Consider the following 17,466-nt stretch of genomic DNA (forward strand, 5'->3'; position numbering starts at 1 on the left):
AATATATCTGGTGAGATGATTAAAAGTATGGGTGGAGAGGGTATTGCCTTATTCCAATTAATCTGCAGTAAAGTGTGGAGTACGGGATTATGGCCTTGAGACTAGGTTACTTCCATATTCATACCCTTACACAAAGAGTGATCCACATTGGACAACAGCAACTATTAAACTATCGCTTTGGTCTTGCATGTCAGCAAAGTTCCATTACATATACACCAGCACCTAAGGCCATTTCTGCAGTGTAAATTTCCTCCAGAACAGGAAGGTTTTGTTCAAGGTCGAGGCACAAGGGAGTAGATACTTAACATCCAACGACTCATTGAAAAGATGAATTTATAAATTCAACATACCAATGTTGATTTGCTTTTTAGATTACAAGAAATCATTTGACTGTATTCACTGGTGCAAGCTTTGGGAAGTATTGCATTAAATGGACATGCCTCCTCATCTTACTGCTTTGATAAAAAGCTTATATGAAACTGTCGCCACTCAAGTTAAGCTGGACTGTGGCTTATTGGAAGCCTTCACAGTGTCAAAAGGAGTGAGACTATGTTGCATTCTGTCCTCGCTGTTGTGCAACATATACAGGGCTCAGGACAGCTAGCATGGTGGAGTGTCAGTTGGAGGAATACATGTTTTGCTGATGATACTATCCTATTGGCAAACAGTGAAGATGAACATGCTAAATTGTTGCAGCAGGTAGAAAATGAAAGTCTTCAGCTTGGATTGAAAGTGAATTGCAGCAAAACCAAGATGATGGTTGCTGATAGAGGAAAGAAGCCCCAATTTAGTGGTCGTCTAGGAGGCCCATATGTTGTTAGTGAATTTACCTTGGCTCCTTGCTGAGCAAACTGGCAGTTGTGAGAATGAGATCAGAAGAAGAAATGTTCTTGGAAAAGTTGCTACGGGTAAGCTTTGAATGATCTGCTGTGACTAAGCAATCAATAAAAAAACTAAAGAAATATCTGGTTTTTGTCTTAGTATTTTCAGTCTTCTTCTATGGCTGTGAAACATGGTCAGTGAATGCCAAGGACAAAAAGCGCATCAACGCATTTGAAATGCGTTGCTGGTGGAGGATGCTACGAATACCTAGGATAGAGAGAACGTGTAACTCTTCCATAATCAAAGAGCTTGGTAACCCAAACTGACTTTCCACTCTTGTTAGATGGAGAAACCTGCAGTTCTTTGGGCATGCATCAAAAGAGAGAAAATAGCCTTGAAAAGCTAGTTGTTCAAGGAAAAGTAAACGGTATCATGCCGCATGGAAGAGGTCCCAGAAAATGGATGGACCAGATCAAAGACCCAGCTCACGCACCTCTTCGAGTGAGAATCTGGAAAGCAGAAGACTGTAGACAATAGCGACTGCTGGTGGACACCATTGAATAGTGAAGTAAGCATGAGATCACGATACTCAGACATGAGTTATGTGACCGAGAAGAAGAAGACACTTATTTAATACCATCTTAGAATTTATCTTAGTATTTATAGCATACTGAGCGGAGTGGTTGCATGTGTTAACATGCTACGGCTATGTAGTCAAGCTCTACATTTGGGAGATGCATGGGTTCAAATTCCACTGTCGCCTGTCCTTACCCAACTTCATTCACCATCATTCATTTCATATTCATTAGCTCCTCAACTAAGGTTGGCACAGGAAGGACATCCATCCATTAAAATAAATGAAAAAACATATAAATTCATCTCATCTCATCCCTGACCCCGTATCAAGAAGCATATTGCCAGTTATTCGGACTAGGGTCTGGACCCGAGGTGGCCGAACTAGAGGGAGTGTACTGTATACTGAAAGCAATTCAGTATAATTTTTAATGGGAAAATGAACCATTAAAATTAAAATATAAATTATGATAATGTTTTCTTAACTATGTACTAGGCAAGTTCAGGAGATGGTATGGTAACTTTCCAAATATCCATATTTACATTTTATCCATGACAGCCGAGATGATAATTGACTAGATTGTACTGTACATCAAAGCTAAGGAAATTGACAAGAAATATAAAATCATTTTGAATGTCATAGAATAGTCCCAGAGAATAATTAATACTAGAGCCTAAATTGTCTCCGTATCAAGTACCATTTCGGCTTGAGTGAGCAGTTACTTAATACAGTTTTTCTGTAATTTTAACACTTTTTAATTAATACCACTTCTCATTAGATGATGTTCCAGTTTTCATTACATTTTCTTGCAGAGGTGATGATGACCAATGCGCCTGTTGTGATCGGTTTGAGATATGAACAACAACAGGTGTGGCAGGAGCTTCGCCTTTATGATTTCTTTTTGTAGGTTTTCTATTACAATTCTGCGGCAAAGAGTCATTTGTTCCAGGAGATGTTGGAGGTAATGGCATATTGACAGACTGCAAACTAGCAGCTCTATGAAGAGATAACCGTAGTGGCTTCTTGGGTGGAGTTGGTCTCTGCATCTTTGTTTCCCCAAGATGATGCTTTTTGGGATGACTTATAATATGTGAAGATGATTCTGAGCTGTAGTCTAAGGATTTGGTGCTGCGAACATCATGAGGCCTAACAGCGTGATGTCTACCTTCATGCCGATGCTGGTGACCGCTGGTTGGTTCCGAATCAAAATCTAATGATTTTACACTTCGTGCATCATGGGATTTGTGAAACCGCTGAATGCCTGATGAAGATTCTGATGCATAATCAAGAATGGACTTCAGACTTTTTGCTTCAGTAAGCTGATATCTACCCTCAGATCTTCTATGATGATGAATTTCAGCTGGCTTTCTCTGCTGTGATTTCTTATGATCTGTACTTGTGGAATGATCTGAGCCATAGTCCGACACTGAGTGACTATTTTTTATCCTGCATGAATCAGAAATCTGTTGCTGAGAAGAATATTTGTATTGAGGAGATGGTTCCATGCTGCATATGTCAAGTGAATTAATATTCCTTCCAGTGGAAGTAAGCTGAGAGTACCGCTTTTCATGCTTGAACGGACTTTGGAGATGCTGGATGCCTCCAGAAGAGCAGTCTGAGCCAAAATCTAAAGACCTAGTACTTCTAGTATCATGGTTCTTCATTGGACTGTTGTTAACACTTGTTGAGTTGGCTGGTTTGGGTCTCAGAGTTGGTAGGTTTTGACGACATTCTGCTGGACTTTTATTTCCTACATCAAGACCTGGGAGATTGGCAATCAAAGCTGTCACCTGAAACAACAAAATTTACAGTATTTTATATTACATTGAAAGATATTTTAAACCTGAAGTTATGAAATTTTTAATATGTAAATCAAGAAAAACATCTAGATCTTTAGAAATAGTTACTCGTTTGTAGATTTTAGAAATATCATAATAATGTTATTTTTTACATCCCACTAACTATTTTTTTAATTTTTTTTTTTACGATTTTCGGAGATGCCGAGGTGCCTGAATTTAGTCCCGCAGAGTTCTTTTACATGCCAGTAAATTTACCAACACGAGGTTGACGTATTTGAACACGTTCAAACACCACCGCACAGAGCCAGGATCGAACCTGTCAAGTTGGGGTCAGAAGGCCAGCGCCGCAACCACCTGAGCCACTCAGCCCAGCAGGAAAAAATATCTTAGCAAGATCAACATTAATGGCAGCCCTCAACCTGAAAGTTATTTGGATCCTCAACAGACCCATCATCAGCTGTTAAAGTTAGCTTAGGTGTCACTGAAGAGGTAGTTTCCAATTCCTTTCCTCACTGACCCAGACGTTGCTTGTAAGTATCAGCTTGCCGAGTCTACAGAAATATGTACATCAACTGACCCTATGAGCTAAAATTCTGCACTGGCTGAATAAGGAATAGCTTTGCTAGTATTGCTTGTACCTCAGTAACCTCCATATTGTCAAAGCTGAGGATGAGAAAGAGAAAGAAAAGTGAAAGTAACCAATTTAATCTAGCCCATATCAGAAGACACTGCACTCTGCATACCATATCTCACTGGAGATGTATCTAGGCAGTCGTGAGGAAGAAAATGTAGAAAACATTGTCGTAGATGAACGAAACACAAGTCTGTGTTACAAAAACACATTTGAGATGGAGTATACAGAGTATAAAGTGTATGATAATATTATAGAATATTCAAAAGAATGATATTTACACTGATCCTTTGACTTTAAATACAGGAACTCTTCACAAGGGATGGGATAAGCCATTAACACTGTACCACATCTTCATAATTGGGAAGTAATTGAGTAAAAGTAATGAAATTACTTGTTACAAATACTTTTAAAGTAGGTTTTACTTACAATCACTACTTTTTCCCAAATGCAATGTTTATTCATAATTTACTTCTTTAAATACAATTGTAATTGTTACATTCTGATAATTGATATACTCGTATCAAGAGTTTGGCGAAGTTAAAGCCCCAGGTTTTGCAAGGGGTGACACCAAGGGTATAAACTAAAGTCAAGAATATGTAGGAACATTGTGATACCATATTCAGTATGATAATTAGGTATCCATCCTCAAGTCACCAAAAAATATCGATACTCTAATAATATCAGGCACAGATATCGATACTTATAGTATCGTTTGATATTAGCAGTACTGTGCAGGCAGTTTCAAAACTAGAGACAACAAAAGAGCAGTAATGAATTAATGATCAATAAAACTTTCAAAACTATATACTGGGTGGTTCACCAGCCACTTGCGAATTAGTTTATGCATCCCATCACGTTTATCACAATTCTGAAATACATTGGACCCTCTCCCTAAACCATGGTAATATAACGAGATGTGTGGTTATGGGCTAAAAATGAGCAGGAATAATGAGTACCACTATTAATTCATTGCGAGTACCCCGAATGAACCGGTAAAAAGAGCACATACAAAGAGTATGTACCTTGCAACACACAGAACAGGAACAGGTATTGTATATGCTGGAAACTGGACATCGCATATTAAGCCTTGCTATGGCTCACTTGGCAGTTGTGATAGTGGACAATGCACAAAAGTTAAAATCCCTTGCAATTATCTTTTAATTTTTTATTTTTATTTTTGCCATCAATTGCTTGGGATGTGATTGATTGATTGATTGATTGATTGATTGATTGATTGATTGATTGATTGATTGATCGATCGATTGATTGGGCAAAAGCAGTAATTGCGCCTATCTATAAGCAAGGGTGCAGGAAGGATTGCAACAACCAACGAGGTATATCATCAATCAGTATACCAGGCAAAGTGTTCACTGGCATCTTGGAAGGGAGGGGCTGTCAGGATCAGATTTTCAATATGCACCAGGTAATTCAAAATGCGATGAGAGAAATAGACAGTTATGTTTTGTAAATCTAGAGAAAGAGTATGACAAAGTACTAAGGGAAAAGATGTTCACCGTATTGGGGGACTATGGCAATTGAGGGTAGATTACCGTATTAAAACCAATCAGAGGCATTTATGTTGACAATTGGGCTACAATAAGAATTGATGCTAGAATGAGTTCTTGGTTCAAGGTACTTACAGGGGTGAGAAAAGGCTGTAATCGTTCACCTTTGTTGTTCATAGTTTACATGGATCATCTGCTGAAAGGCAGTAAAGTGGCAGGGAGGGATTCAGTGAGGTGGAAATATAGTAAGCAGTCTGGCCTATGCTCATGACTTGGTCTTAATGGCAGAACGTACCAAAAGCCTGCAGTCTAATATCTTGGAACTTGAAAATAGTGTAGGTGCAATGAATATGGTATGAAAATTAGCCTTTCCAAGGCTAAATTGATGTCAGTAGGTAAGAAATCCAAGCTGGAATAGGTAGATAACTACAAGTATTTAGGATGTGTGTTCTCTCAGGATGGTAGTATAGTAGGCGAGATTGAATCAAGGTGCAGTAAAACAAATGCAGTGCGCTCACAGTTGCAATCAACAGTAGTCTGTAAGAAGGAAGTCAGTTCCCGGGCGAAACTATCTCTACATCGGTCTGTTTTCAGACTAACTTTGCTGTATGGGAGTGAAAGCTGGGCGGACTCAAGATATCTTATTCATAAGTTAGAAGTAACAGGCATGAAAGTAGCGAGAATGATTGCTGGTAAAAACAGGTGGGAACAATGGCAGGTGAGCTGCATGTACCATTTTAATCGCATACCAGCCCTCATGCCATTCTTAAATTCCTGCAGTACCGGGAATCGAACCCGGGCCTCCAAGGATGGCAGCTAATAATGCTAACCCTTACGCTACGGAGGTGGATGTTTAGCAAATTAAAGCCCGGCTGTGTGGCTAAATGGATAGAATGCTTCCCTTTGGTCTGATGGCCCCGGTTCAATTCTTGGGATCAACCTCCTCGTACAAGCTTCCTTATTCCAGCAACATGTTGTGATTCACAGGTGATGGAATTTGTGTTAATGGTAATTATTTTATTAATGTGAAAATAAAATATTCTAATTTTTGAGATCAAGGTATTGTAGGAATTGATATCATATATTCAAGTGTATTTGGTACCATAATTAATTACATATAATTTTAGAATCACTATTTCTCTACAGCCATATTTATTTTAAAACAATATTTTCATATGATGAGAACAGTTCAGTTACAATTCACAGAGAAGAAGTGGTGTGCAGCTGTGAGCTTGCCTTTGGGAGATAGTAGGTTTGAACCCCACTGTCGGCAGCCCTGAAGATGGTTTTCCATGGTTTCCCCATTTTTACACCAAGCAAATGCTTGGGCTGTACCTTAATTAAGGCCATGGCTGCTTCCTTTCAACTCCTAGCCCTTTCCTATCCCATCATTTATACCTATCTGTGTCGGTGCGATGTAAAGCCAGTTATTAAAAAAAAACAGAGAAGAAGAATTCTTTACTATTGCAAATGAAGAAGATGCAATGCTGCAGGTAGGCTGTTGGAGATCTTAGATTTGCAGTATGACATATTAGACATAATTCTAACAGAAATAACATTCAATTGTTGATATAATTAGATTAACTGAAAAGTTAATATTACCTGTGGCCCTTTCTGAAACACTTGTAGTTCAGTCTTGCCAGTTGATGAATTCTGCTCTACAGATGCTGTAGATGAAGTTTGAGTGGGAGGTGGAGTAAGTCTGCTCAATAGTTCAGCTACCTGAAACATTATACTGATTGTCAAATAAAGGCAGAATAATGGAAATAAATAAAACTGGATAAAAAAATACTGAAGAGGGAAGTATTTGTGTTTGATTGCTCCAAATTAGATGAAAATTGGTAGGGTAGCTGAAATTTCATCGCTGAAGACAGTTGTAGGATTCTTTTCTGTGTAAAATAACACGTTTGATCAAACAGGTAATTACAAGTAGCTGTGGTTAGTAACATTATGCTATAATGTTTGGTCGCAATATTGAAAATGACTGGAAGCACCCTATAGAATTAATAATATTATCAATTGCAAGTGTAATACGTAAAAGGCAATTGCTTGCATAGTGAGCACTTAAGTGTTGATATGGACAAGACATGTTTCCATTTATCTTCAGTCAACATCAAAATAAAGATGCGGCTTTCAGTGAATTGTTCAACACATAATGCAGTACAAAAATGAACACATTTGACAATAGCCACATCACTGTACATATCACCTTAATTGTTGTGACCAAACGTCATAGAATTATGTTACTAACTGCAACTACTTGAAGTTACTTGTTTGATCAAATGTGTAATTTTACACAGAAAATAACCCTACAGCCGTATTCAGCAACTATATACTTCCCTCGTGAGAAGAAGAACTACTTATTGAGGCAAGGGTGTGCAAGACATTTACAGTAAATGGGAGATTAACCTCTTAACTTAAACCTTGAGAGATATCCTGGGAAAGTAAAACCCAGAGAATATTCAGGCAACCTAACAGCACACAATAAGTAAACCTAAATCAGTAAACATAAATGTTTTGAACATCTAGTTACATAAGTAGCTAGAGGATTGTATATAAAAATACTGACAATTCTGACACAAATTCCTGTCATAGTGCAAAAGGGAAGGAAACGGGAAGGGAATCGAGATATATTTGTGAAGGCTGTGATGCAGCTCTGTGTATTGTTCCTTGCTTCAATCCATATCATACGGCAACAAACATCTGAAAGTAATTTACATAGAATTATTCAGATGAATTCTGCACACCCACGAATATTTGCCAATTGCAGCTGCACACCCACTATAGAACCAAGATAGAGAAGTTGCCAAAATAACCACAACTAAATGTACAACATAGTCAGCTTTTCATTCGGTTTATAACACTATGATATCGTAAGTATCTTATTACACTTTGGCTAGTTTAGTGTTTGTCAAATTTTACTTTCTTTAGCTTATCCCACTTATTTCTGGGGTCGCTGGAGCCATGAAAGCTCATTTTGGTTTTGGCCGAGGGTGACAACATATGATTTTTGTGATGAAAATTTCAACCCAGGATCAACTGGGATTCGAAGCTCAGCCTTCCAGATGGAAAGCCAGTAGTTAAGCCACTGAGATAATCACGCCCCCAGTTTAGTGTTTTTCAGCATGGAAAGTTTAACCTTTAAGTACATTATACACTTTTACTATCACACGAGCAAAACTGCTGTACAAACTCAGACAAAAATTTGTGCTGTTTATAGTGAAAACGTTGTACTGATCAGACATGAGTGGTTTTCAAGATTCTTGTCAGGATATTTTATTTAAAAATTAAATCTTGCACTAGCAGACCTATGAGTACTAAAGCACAAAGTCTGAAGGAGTTATCTGAAAACAACCCAAGGATAACAATGAAGGAATGAGCACAAGAACTTAATATATCACCCCGTAATGTGAGGAACCACCTGAGTAGGTTTGGTTGTGCTCTTCACTGTGATAATTGAGTACCACATGAACTGAGTGAACAGAATTTGGTTCAGAGTGTGTCTATCTGTGATTCTTTGTTGAGACTTTCTTGGGCTTCTTTTTCTTGACAGGAATGATGGGGAGCATTATCAGTGGTTACTAGACATTTAGGGGACAAACCAGGCAGAAGTTTTTTGTGAAGCCATTTCTCAAAATTCTGAGAATTCTTCTTGTGGTAATCTCTGCGTTTACTCTTTGTGGTAATCTCTGTGTTTACTCTTTGCTTTAAAAGTCAGTCAGTTTGCTTCAATAAAACTCTCTATCACCACCTGAATGGGTGATAACTAGTCTCTGTTCCAAACTAGACTCCGTCCCAAGCTATCTTAAGGGATGACTCCAGTTTCATCCTCATATTACGAATACTTCCTAACCATGCAATAAGGTTGAATCCACATTTCATCAACATACCGGGCAAGTTGGCCATGCGGTTAGGAGCGCGCGGCTGTGAGCTTGCATCCGGGAGATAATGGGTTCGAATCCGACATGGGCAGCCCTGAAGATGGTTTTCCGTGGTTTCCCATTTTCACACCAGGAAAATGCTGGGGCTGTACCTTAATTAAGGCCACAGATGTTTCCTTCCAACTTCTAAGCCTTTCCTATCCCAGTGTCGCCATAAGACCTATCTGTGTCGGTGCGACGTAAAGCCACTAGCAAAAAAAAAGATATTTTACAATATCTCGGAGGTAGCGAGTTCTCCAAGCAACTCCACTATTCTTTTCCTTTGACATGGCACTAAAATTGTTGCGTTTTTTGAAACTAGTCGCTACTTCTTGATACGTCTTCTTCAATATCTCCCTGCCCTCTTTGAAATCAATTGATTCCTTAAGAACCCTCAGTAGTTTCCTCATCATAGGAATTTCTTCTTTATCACTTGAAATCGATGGACCTTCCCTCTAATTATACATCCATTCATGTTGTCCAAAATTATGTGCTCTAGGCCTGTTCTTGCTGGGTGTGATCAGCTTCTCATTTCGCATGTAGTCCCACTCTTTTTAATTTGTAGTTGATACAGATACATCTAAATTAGGAAATGTTATATTTTTGGGTACATAAATGTGTAAAAGTTTATCCAGATATTAATATTCATTCAAAATTGAAAGAAAAATAGGAAATACCAGTCATTTCAGCTGCTTTCTTTGTTACTTGGGAATGTGGAATAACATAATATTTTGCTGTCTCTGCCATACGGTGAAATAACATTTTAAATACACTCCTCTCTCCTCTGTACCAGATGTTCTTAGCCATGTATGTGCAAACCCTGAACCACGTGATAAGCAACATGCAAAGCCGGCAAATACCATTTAGTTTAGAATAATAAATAACAAAAATTGACCTTAATTATAATTTTTAATTATTTTTTTTAACTTTTGCAAGTATTTCAATAAAATCTCGATTTATTTCAGTTAAAACTATCTTCAGCTATGCCAACAGATGTTGGTCAGTCAAATGGGGTCTGTACTTAGACTTGGCATAGCTCATTTATGAAAACAGTCGTTCACACAAACAGAAGCAAACATAGCCAAAACACATTAGCAATTTTGAACAAAAAAGGCTAAAGACATTGTCTCCTGGGAACACAGAAAAATTTATCTTTCCATTCATCATGAAGTTCACATTTAGATGTTGATTTTGTTGACTTTGAATATGCCATAATAACTTTCAAGTTGGAACTGTGCCACTGCCCACCACCAACTGTTATTCAGTTTTACGACACGAAAGTGTGATGGATGAATAAACACTGATCTCCCACAGTGCCATCTCTTACAGACTGAGTGAGGGTCAAAAGCTACTTGTGGTTTGTGAGCCAGAAAATGCCCATATATGTGCTTATCTCTGGACCCCTGCAGACCAGTGAACGTTGAGTGAGAGCTGAAAATGTCCGCATGATGCCAGGGGGACTGATGAACAAAACTGTGCTTATGGGAGTGGGAGAGGGGAAGAGAACGGGTATTTCTACTCCTTTCTAGTTCTCAGGACTTGTTGGAACACAGTGACTTTAGCCTATAGATTTCCCTTTTAAGTTTCTCTAACCTACCCCAATGATTTGACTTCTAATGGTCCATACTGCAACTCACAGAATGTCAATATCCACTTTTCTGAAGATTGCTTCCACTCTGGTAGTACTCACTCAGAGATCCAAATGAGGAACTATGTTATCTCAGGAATACTTTGCCTGGGAGCAAATGATCCTCAGTACATCATATACTACACTCATGTTCATAAAAACCAGAACACCTTGAAAGACTTGAGATAGGATGTTCACATTCACATGACTTGTGCATTAGTATATTCTGAAGAAATGATTAGCATTTGAACCATGTCGGCCCTCAGGTTCAAGGTCCACATCGATATCTCGGCATATCAATACAGACTGGTATAATGTGCCTGCGGCTCTCATTGTTGCTATAAACCGAAGGTAATGGATCAGTGTGACTTGAGCAGACATGAAGGATGGCTCGCAGACTGCATTCGCACAAGACATACAGCACCAAATCCAAGGCCTTATGGTGTGAGGTGGTATTGGGTACAACCATAAATCACCGTACCATCAAATGAATTTGAAAGAGGATGCATTATGTGCATGAGATAACGTGATGCATCCGTCCGGGAAATTGCTGCTCATGTGGGACAAAGTGTGTTGGCAGTGCAACAGGTGTGTACAGAATGGTTCACAGAAGGCTGTAGAACACGACAAGACCCCCCCCACCGAGAAGATCAACACCTCATCCGAATGGCATTGCAGGACAGATAAGCATCCTCCTCGGCTCTGGCGACACAGTGGAACAGTGTAACACATCGTAAACTATCAGGAGTGACAATCCGTCACTTTTTAGTACGGTCTGGGTTACCAGCGCGTCGTCCACTTCTCCACCTATCTTTGACTAATGTGTATAAATATGCTAGACTGCAATGGTGTATGGAATGACGTCACTGGGGACAGGAATGGCAGCAGATAGCTTTTTCGGATGAATCCAGGTTCTGTTTATTTGAAAATGATGGCCGCATTTTGGTACGCCGCAGACAGGGGGAGAGGCATCACATTGACTGCATTCGCACAAGACATACAGCACCAACTCAAGACCTTATGGTGTGGGGTGCTATTGGGTACAATCACAAATCACAGTTTGCGCGTGTCCAGGGCACTGTGACCAGTTTGACCCACATGAATGACATCCTGCTACCTGTAGCCATACCTTTTCTGCACTACACCCCAGACGCCATATTTCAGCGGGACAATGCGCGACCACATGTTGCTGACCGGACACGTGCTTTCTTGTTGTCACAGGATGTCAGACTGTTGCCCTGGCCTTCCCGATCACCAGACTTGTCACCAATCGAAAATGTGTGGGATATGGCGAAACGATGGATGCGGCGCTGTGACCCAATACCAACCACCAAAGAAAAACTGTGGAACCAGGTGAATTCAGCATGAATGGTTATACCCCAGGACACCATTCGTGCCGTATACACGTCGATGCCATCATGTATGTCACAGGTTATCAGTGCCCATGGAGGACCTAGTGCCTACTAGGCAACAGGACACATGCCGAACCTAGGTGACTGAAATGCTAATCGTTTCTGCAGAACATACTAATGAATATGTCCTGTGAATATGAACTTCTTATCTCTGGTCTTTCAAGGTGTTCTGTTTTTTATGGACATGAGTGTACATAGAGAGAACTGCATGTTATTGGTAAACACAACTGTAGTTCCCTGTTGCTTTCAGCTGTGCAGCAGTGTTAACATAGAAGAGCCATGTTGGATAAAATTACAAGACTGCTTCAATCATTAGACTTCTGCCTTTGCATTTTCTTCTTACAAAATTGTGCAAAACTGTTTTAATCCTCCTAGTCATTACTATTTATTTTACGTCCAATTAAGATGAAACTTCACACATAAATAGACATTTTTCGACCTGGCATTGGGTCATCCTCAGTAAGACATGTAAAATGAATTAAAAACATAGGAAACACACAAAATGAAATGTTCGTTAAATAGTCTTTTAAAAAGCTGGATGAAAGTTAAAAATATGTGAATTGTTGATCGTTAAAACAGTCTTGAGCTGGAGGTCTTTCTGTTTCAATGTTTTTGTTGTCCTTTGGTGTGGTTTAACTGGTATCTGTATACTATTGTGTTTCGATATGGGCTGATATACATAAGCATCATTGAAGTTGAACCGTTTGATTTTAGTCTGTAAAATGGACGATACAAATTGAATTAAGGTTGAAATATGGTCACTAACAGGAACAATATTTAGATTAAGTTATGAAGAACGAAAATTAACTTACGTTATGTGGCCGGCTTGTATCACCTGTGTTCTCTGACTATGGAGTCCAGCTCTCGACTGACTTGCTTCCACAGTCGAGATACAAGACGTGTTGCTACAAAGAAGTGGAGTGGGGAAATGGGGTGGGGCTTGCGAGAGAATGGGAATTTTTAACTTTATAACTTTCATCATGCTTTAAAAATTTTTAACTAACATTTCATTTTGTGTGTTTCTTATGTTTTTAATTTATTTTACATATCTTACTGAGGATGACCCAATGCGGGGTCAAAGCATGTCTATTTATGTGTGAAGTTTTGTCTTAATTGGACGTAAAATAGATAGTACTGACTAGGAGGATTAAAATAGTTTTGTACAATTTTGTAAGAAGTTCAACCGTCAATACGGATCCAACATGAGATTCATAGTCTGTAATTTTCATTTTCTGCAAGGGCTGCTGCCTCCTTTTAGTGAAACACTTGCTTCAACAGATACCTATCCAATGTATGAATGCACCTACAGCATAGCTATTTGTTTGACTGAGACATGCAAAGCCTCTCCACTATGACAAGGTTACATGGTTTACAGGGGATAATCAGTTTAGCTAGTTAAATAAAAATCTCAAGGATGCATTCTGTTATAAAAATTTTAATTTAGTTTTACATATTCTGGAGTTAAATAATGTTTGTTTGTATGGCTACATCTTAATCCCCTTTTATTGGTATGGGGTTGGGGATGAGGTGAGATGAATTTATATGATATTTTCTTAAGGATAGATGCCCTTCCTGGTGCCAACCTCAGTTGAGGAGCTAATGAAGATGAAATGAATGATAGTGAATGAAACTGGGTGAGGAGGTAAAGAAATTGGCTGTGGTCTAAGATGATACAGATGTTGATTCCCATAAGGAACCTGAAATATTTGTTCTGAATGAGTAAATTTATAATACCAATATAGTTGATCCGTTATTGGACATTATAAATTTTCCAGCTAACTCATTCCTGGTTGCTAGTGTTTCACCCCATGGCTAGTGCATACCGTGGAGGCCACTGCGTAGACTACTTGGAGCCACCAGCAGTGCCAATGCACTACGAGAGACTTTGTCTCACTTTTAAAAACTGAGCCATCAAATGATACAGGTGTTGATTCCCATAGGGAACCCCATAGGGCTTCCACAGTATGCGTCTTGGTGGGTGTGCTATTTACCAACTGATGAGCCCAACTTAGCACACTGGCAACCAGGAATGAGTTAGCTGGAAAATTTATAATGTCCAATAACGGATCATCTATATTGGTATTGTGGCCTAAGAATTGGACCTGTCCCAGCATTTGCCTGGAAGTGAAAATGGAACACAGGAAACTATTCCCAGGGCAGTCGACAGTGGGGTTTGACCCCAAGCATCTCCTGAATGCACAGCTTGGCTCCACAGCCATAGTGCATTAATATGTGTGGCCACTATTCTGGAGTCTAATAATAATAATAATAATAATAATAATAATAATAATAATAATAATAATAATAATAATAATAATAATAATAATAATATTGAAACATTGAATCAATGATCTTCGTGATATGTAATAATTTCTGCCATAGATGCACCAATGCCAGCTGCAAATACAGTATCAGACTGAATCTTGGAAAGCAGAACAGTCCAAAATGAAAATGACTCTGTGCACTTCGGATGACCAAAGATTAATTTTGACTTTAGGAAAGGTACTATAATTCATAATAGTAATGAGACTTTCCCCAATTATTACAGACAGAGTTGAAATTAACTTCAAGCCCAGCACAAAATTCAAACTCTTCCAAAGGCAGCACTATGAAATTCTTGACACTTTCAACAATATACCCATACGGGATTCAGGTGCACTGCTCTCCTGGTTGCGGATGGCGCCCGTATACCATATGGGCATGATTTTTGCGTGCATTTATAGGCAGCTGCATGTATCCCATATGGTTCCTGTCCCTTGCTTGGAGGTAGTAGTTTATCTCGTGTCCAATAGAATGCAGCAGATCACACCTAAACAATACGAAGGGTAGTTTCTCCTTGCCTTGACCCCTACCGAAGCACTCGATGTGCCAGGTGCTGAGCGCCCAAAATCTGTCGTGTTGTCAGCCGTGTTCCTGTACAAACATGTGCTCATGCCGGCTCAATGATAGTGATATCTTTGGTATTTTATCGGGAGAAGCGGGTTCAGAAATAGATGACAGTGATGAATACTCTGCTTATGAACCAGATAACATATCAAGTGATAGTTTGAGCAAGATTTTTATTTGTTATGTCACTTTCGAGTGCAAGTATTTTTAGCTGCATTATTTTACTCTGAATACACCTGATAGAAATACTTCACCTCTCCAGAAATTACGCTTATTTTTTCGTTTAAATGAAGAGACGCAGGCTGATGATTCACCTGTACTGCAAGAAAGAAAGCAGATGGTGGTGCAAGGAATGTTTTCAGGGCTACAATACTAAACCAAACTGCTCCTAAATAGGTTAATTGTGTATCTCAAATATGTTTATTTGTGGCTTAGGTAGCCACATTAAATGATTCATTTTTCTTGTTTGAGCAGGCTTATTGGTAAAACTTGAATGTGAAAGATTTTTCTCATATATTTTTTTTATGTTTTTCATAAGACTAGTATAATTAAAATAATTTGGATATGTACTTCCTTATTAACATCTTCGTTTTGGATGGCTGACACCTTCATTTGATACAAAAATCAGGTATGTACTATGTTTCGCTGTTATGTAATAATGTATTAAAATTCAGGAAAAAGACCCAGTTCACTGCTAGGGTCCATGTAAAAATATGGTAGTGTTGAAAGTGTTAATAATTTGTTATCTGTTAAATTAATCTACTGCAATGTGAAGAACTGAAACAGATTTAATTTATAGCAAATTCTTCACTAAATGCCATTGTCAGCAAACATCTGCAGCTCTGGAATATATTATTTGATTACATATTGCATATGATAACCTACCTGTTCTTCTAAGTAAGAAATTCGATGGGTCAGGCGCATATTGGCACTACGGAGACCATCTGCACGTTCTCTAGCTGCACCCAGCTCATCCCGCAGTGCATTTGTATGATCAGGCATGTCGTGACGAGTGCGTAATACTACCAGCAATGCTGGCTCTGGTGATGCAGCCAGAAGACGAGCGAGATCATCACGGCCTTTGGTGAGCACCAGCCTTCCATTTACTTCCACGAGTCTGTAATGAATTGTGTAAGACAGGTCAGTATGGGAAGAGGGAAGTAAGAACAAACATGAAAACATAAAAGGGCTGATTAAAAAAGATGTTAGGCCTTCTAAACAACAATAATCATCATCAAAATGTAAAAGGACAAGTCTAAGAAGTTTGAAAAGACATGACTGAATCACAGAAGGTGACAAAGCTTGTGAAAGAAGTGCAGACAGATAGGCAGGTACAAAGGAATTTTGCATGAAGTGTGAAGACATTACACATATATAATGGGAAAAATTAAAAACTAAAAGAAAACGAGCACAACTCATGAGAACATAGGGCAGTTACTTGGGAGGGCATATGGCAAAATATTCAGGAAAGGAATATTCAAAACAAGCAAGTAGAGAAGGAGGATATCATGATTACAAGCTCATAGCATCATTCAGAAGAACTAATTGGGTTAATGCTCTTTCAATGGCCAAAGAACTCGAGAGTGGAACAGATTTTCCAGGAAAAGTCTCGAGTTAGTAAACTGAATTGATATATACTGTTAGTAGCTATCTTAACATGAAAGATAATTTACTTCCAGAAGAATATTTCAATTATAATGTTCAAGAGAAGTTAATACAGAGGGAAATTTTATTGTTTTAGAATAAGGTAATTATTTCAGACTTATGGTTATTTAGCTTATAGTACAAGTTAAGCTGTGTACAAATTGAGAAAGAAAGAACCTGATGAAAAACACAGTGAAAAATTTATAAAACAAAATACATATAAAAGTGAAAGATAAAACTCAAAACAGAAATGGATATATATATATACACACACACACAATACAGAAAATAGAAATAAAAATTAACAATGAACTAAATACATACAGTAAATTAAACAAATGAAAAATGTGAACTAAACTAGGATGTCTAGTTGTTGTAGCCACTGAATAGCCATTGTTGATGTTATGAGAAGGCCATCACTAGTTCCAGAGAAGACTCTATGTGGGCTTCTGAAGGTGATGTGTTGCACTGTCTGTAATACATCTCCACAGTCACAACTTGGAGAAAGCCATAGGCCTCAAGAATGCATCCCAGAGACACTTATTCCATGTCCAGTGCACACTCTGTGTAGTAGGACCCATACACTCTGCGGAAGGTAAAATCCGGGCGGGGACTCCATAGGTTTGAAGATTGATCTCCATTC

At 38.6% G+C, this 17,466-nt stretch overlaps 1 protein-coding gene across 1 annotated transcript in view; it reads right to left on the minus strand.

Annotated features, from left to right (window-relative positions):
• Nucleotides 1–2,075: 2,075 nt before the first annotated feature.
• sprt (PDZ domain-containing protein sprite) overlaps nt 2,076–17,466 on the minus strand; it is a 56,555-nt gene continuing 41,164 nt past the window's right edge. Inside the window, exons 6-8 of the mRNA XM_067142034.2 lie at nt 16,061–16,296; nt 6,937–7,052; nt 2,076–3,186 (exon numbers count right to left, since the gene is read on the minus strand). Coding sequence (XP_066998135.2) covers nt 2,155–3,186; nt 6,937–7,052; nt 16,061–16,296 — 1,384 coding nt within the window. The 3' untranslated portion in view covers nt 2,076–2,154. The remainder of the gene's footprint in view (nt 3,187–6,936; nt 7,053–16,060; nt 16,297–17,466) is intronic.

The sequence above is a fragment of the Anabrus simplex genome, chromosome 2, assembly GCF_040414725.1.
Source record: "Anabrus simplex isolate iqAnaSimp1 chromosome 2, ASM4041472v1, whole genome shotgun sequence".
In the NCBI taxonomy this organism is placed as follows: Eukaryota; Metazoa; Arthropoda; class Insecta; order Orthoptera; family Tettigoniidae; genus Anabrus; species Anabrus simplex.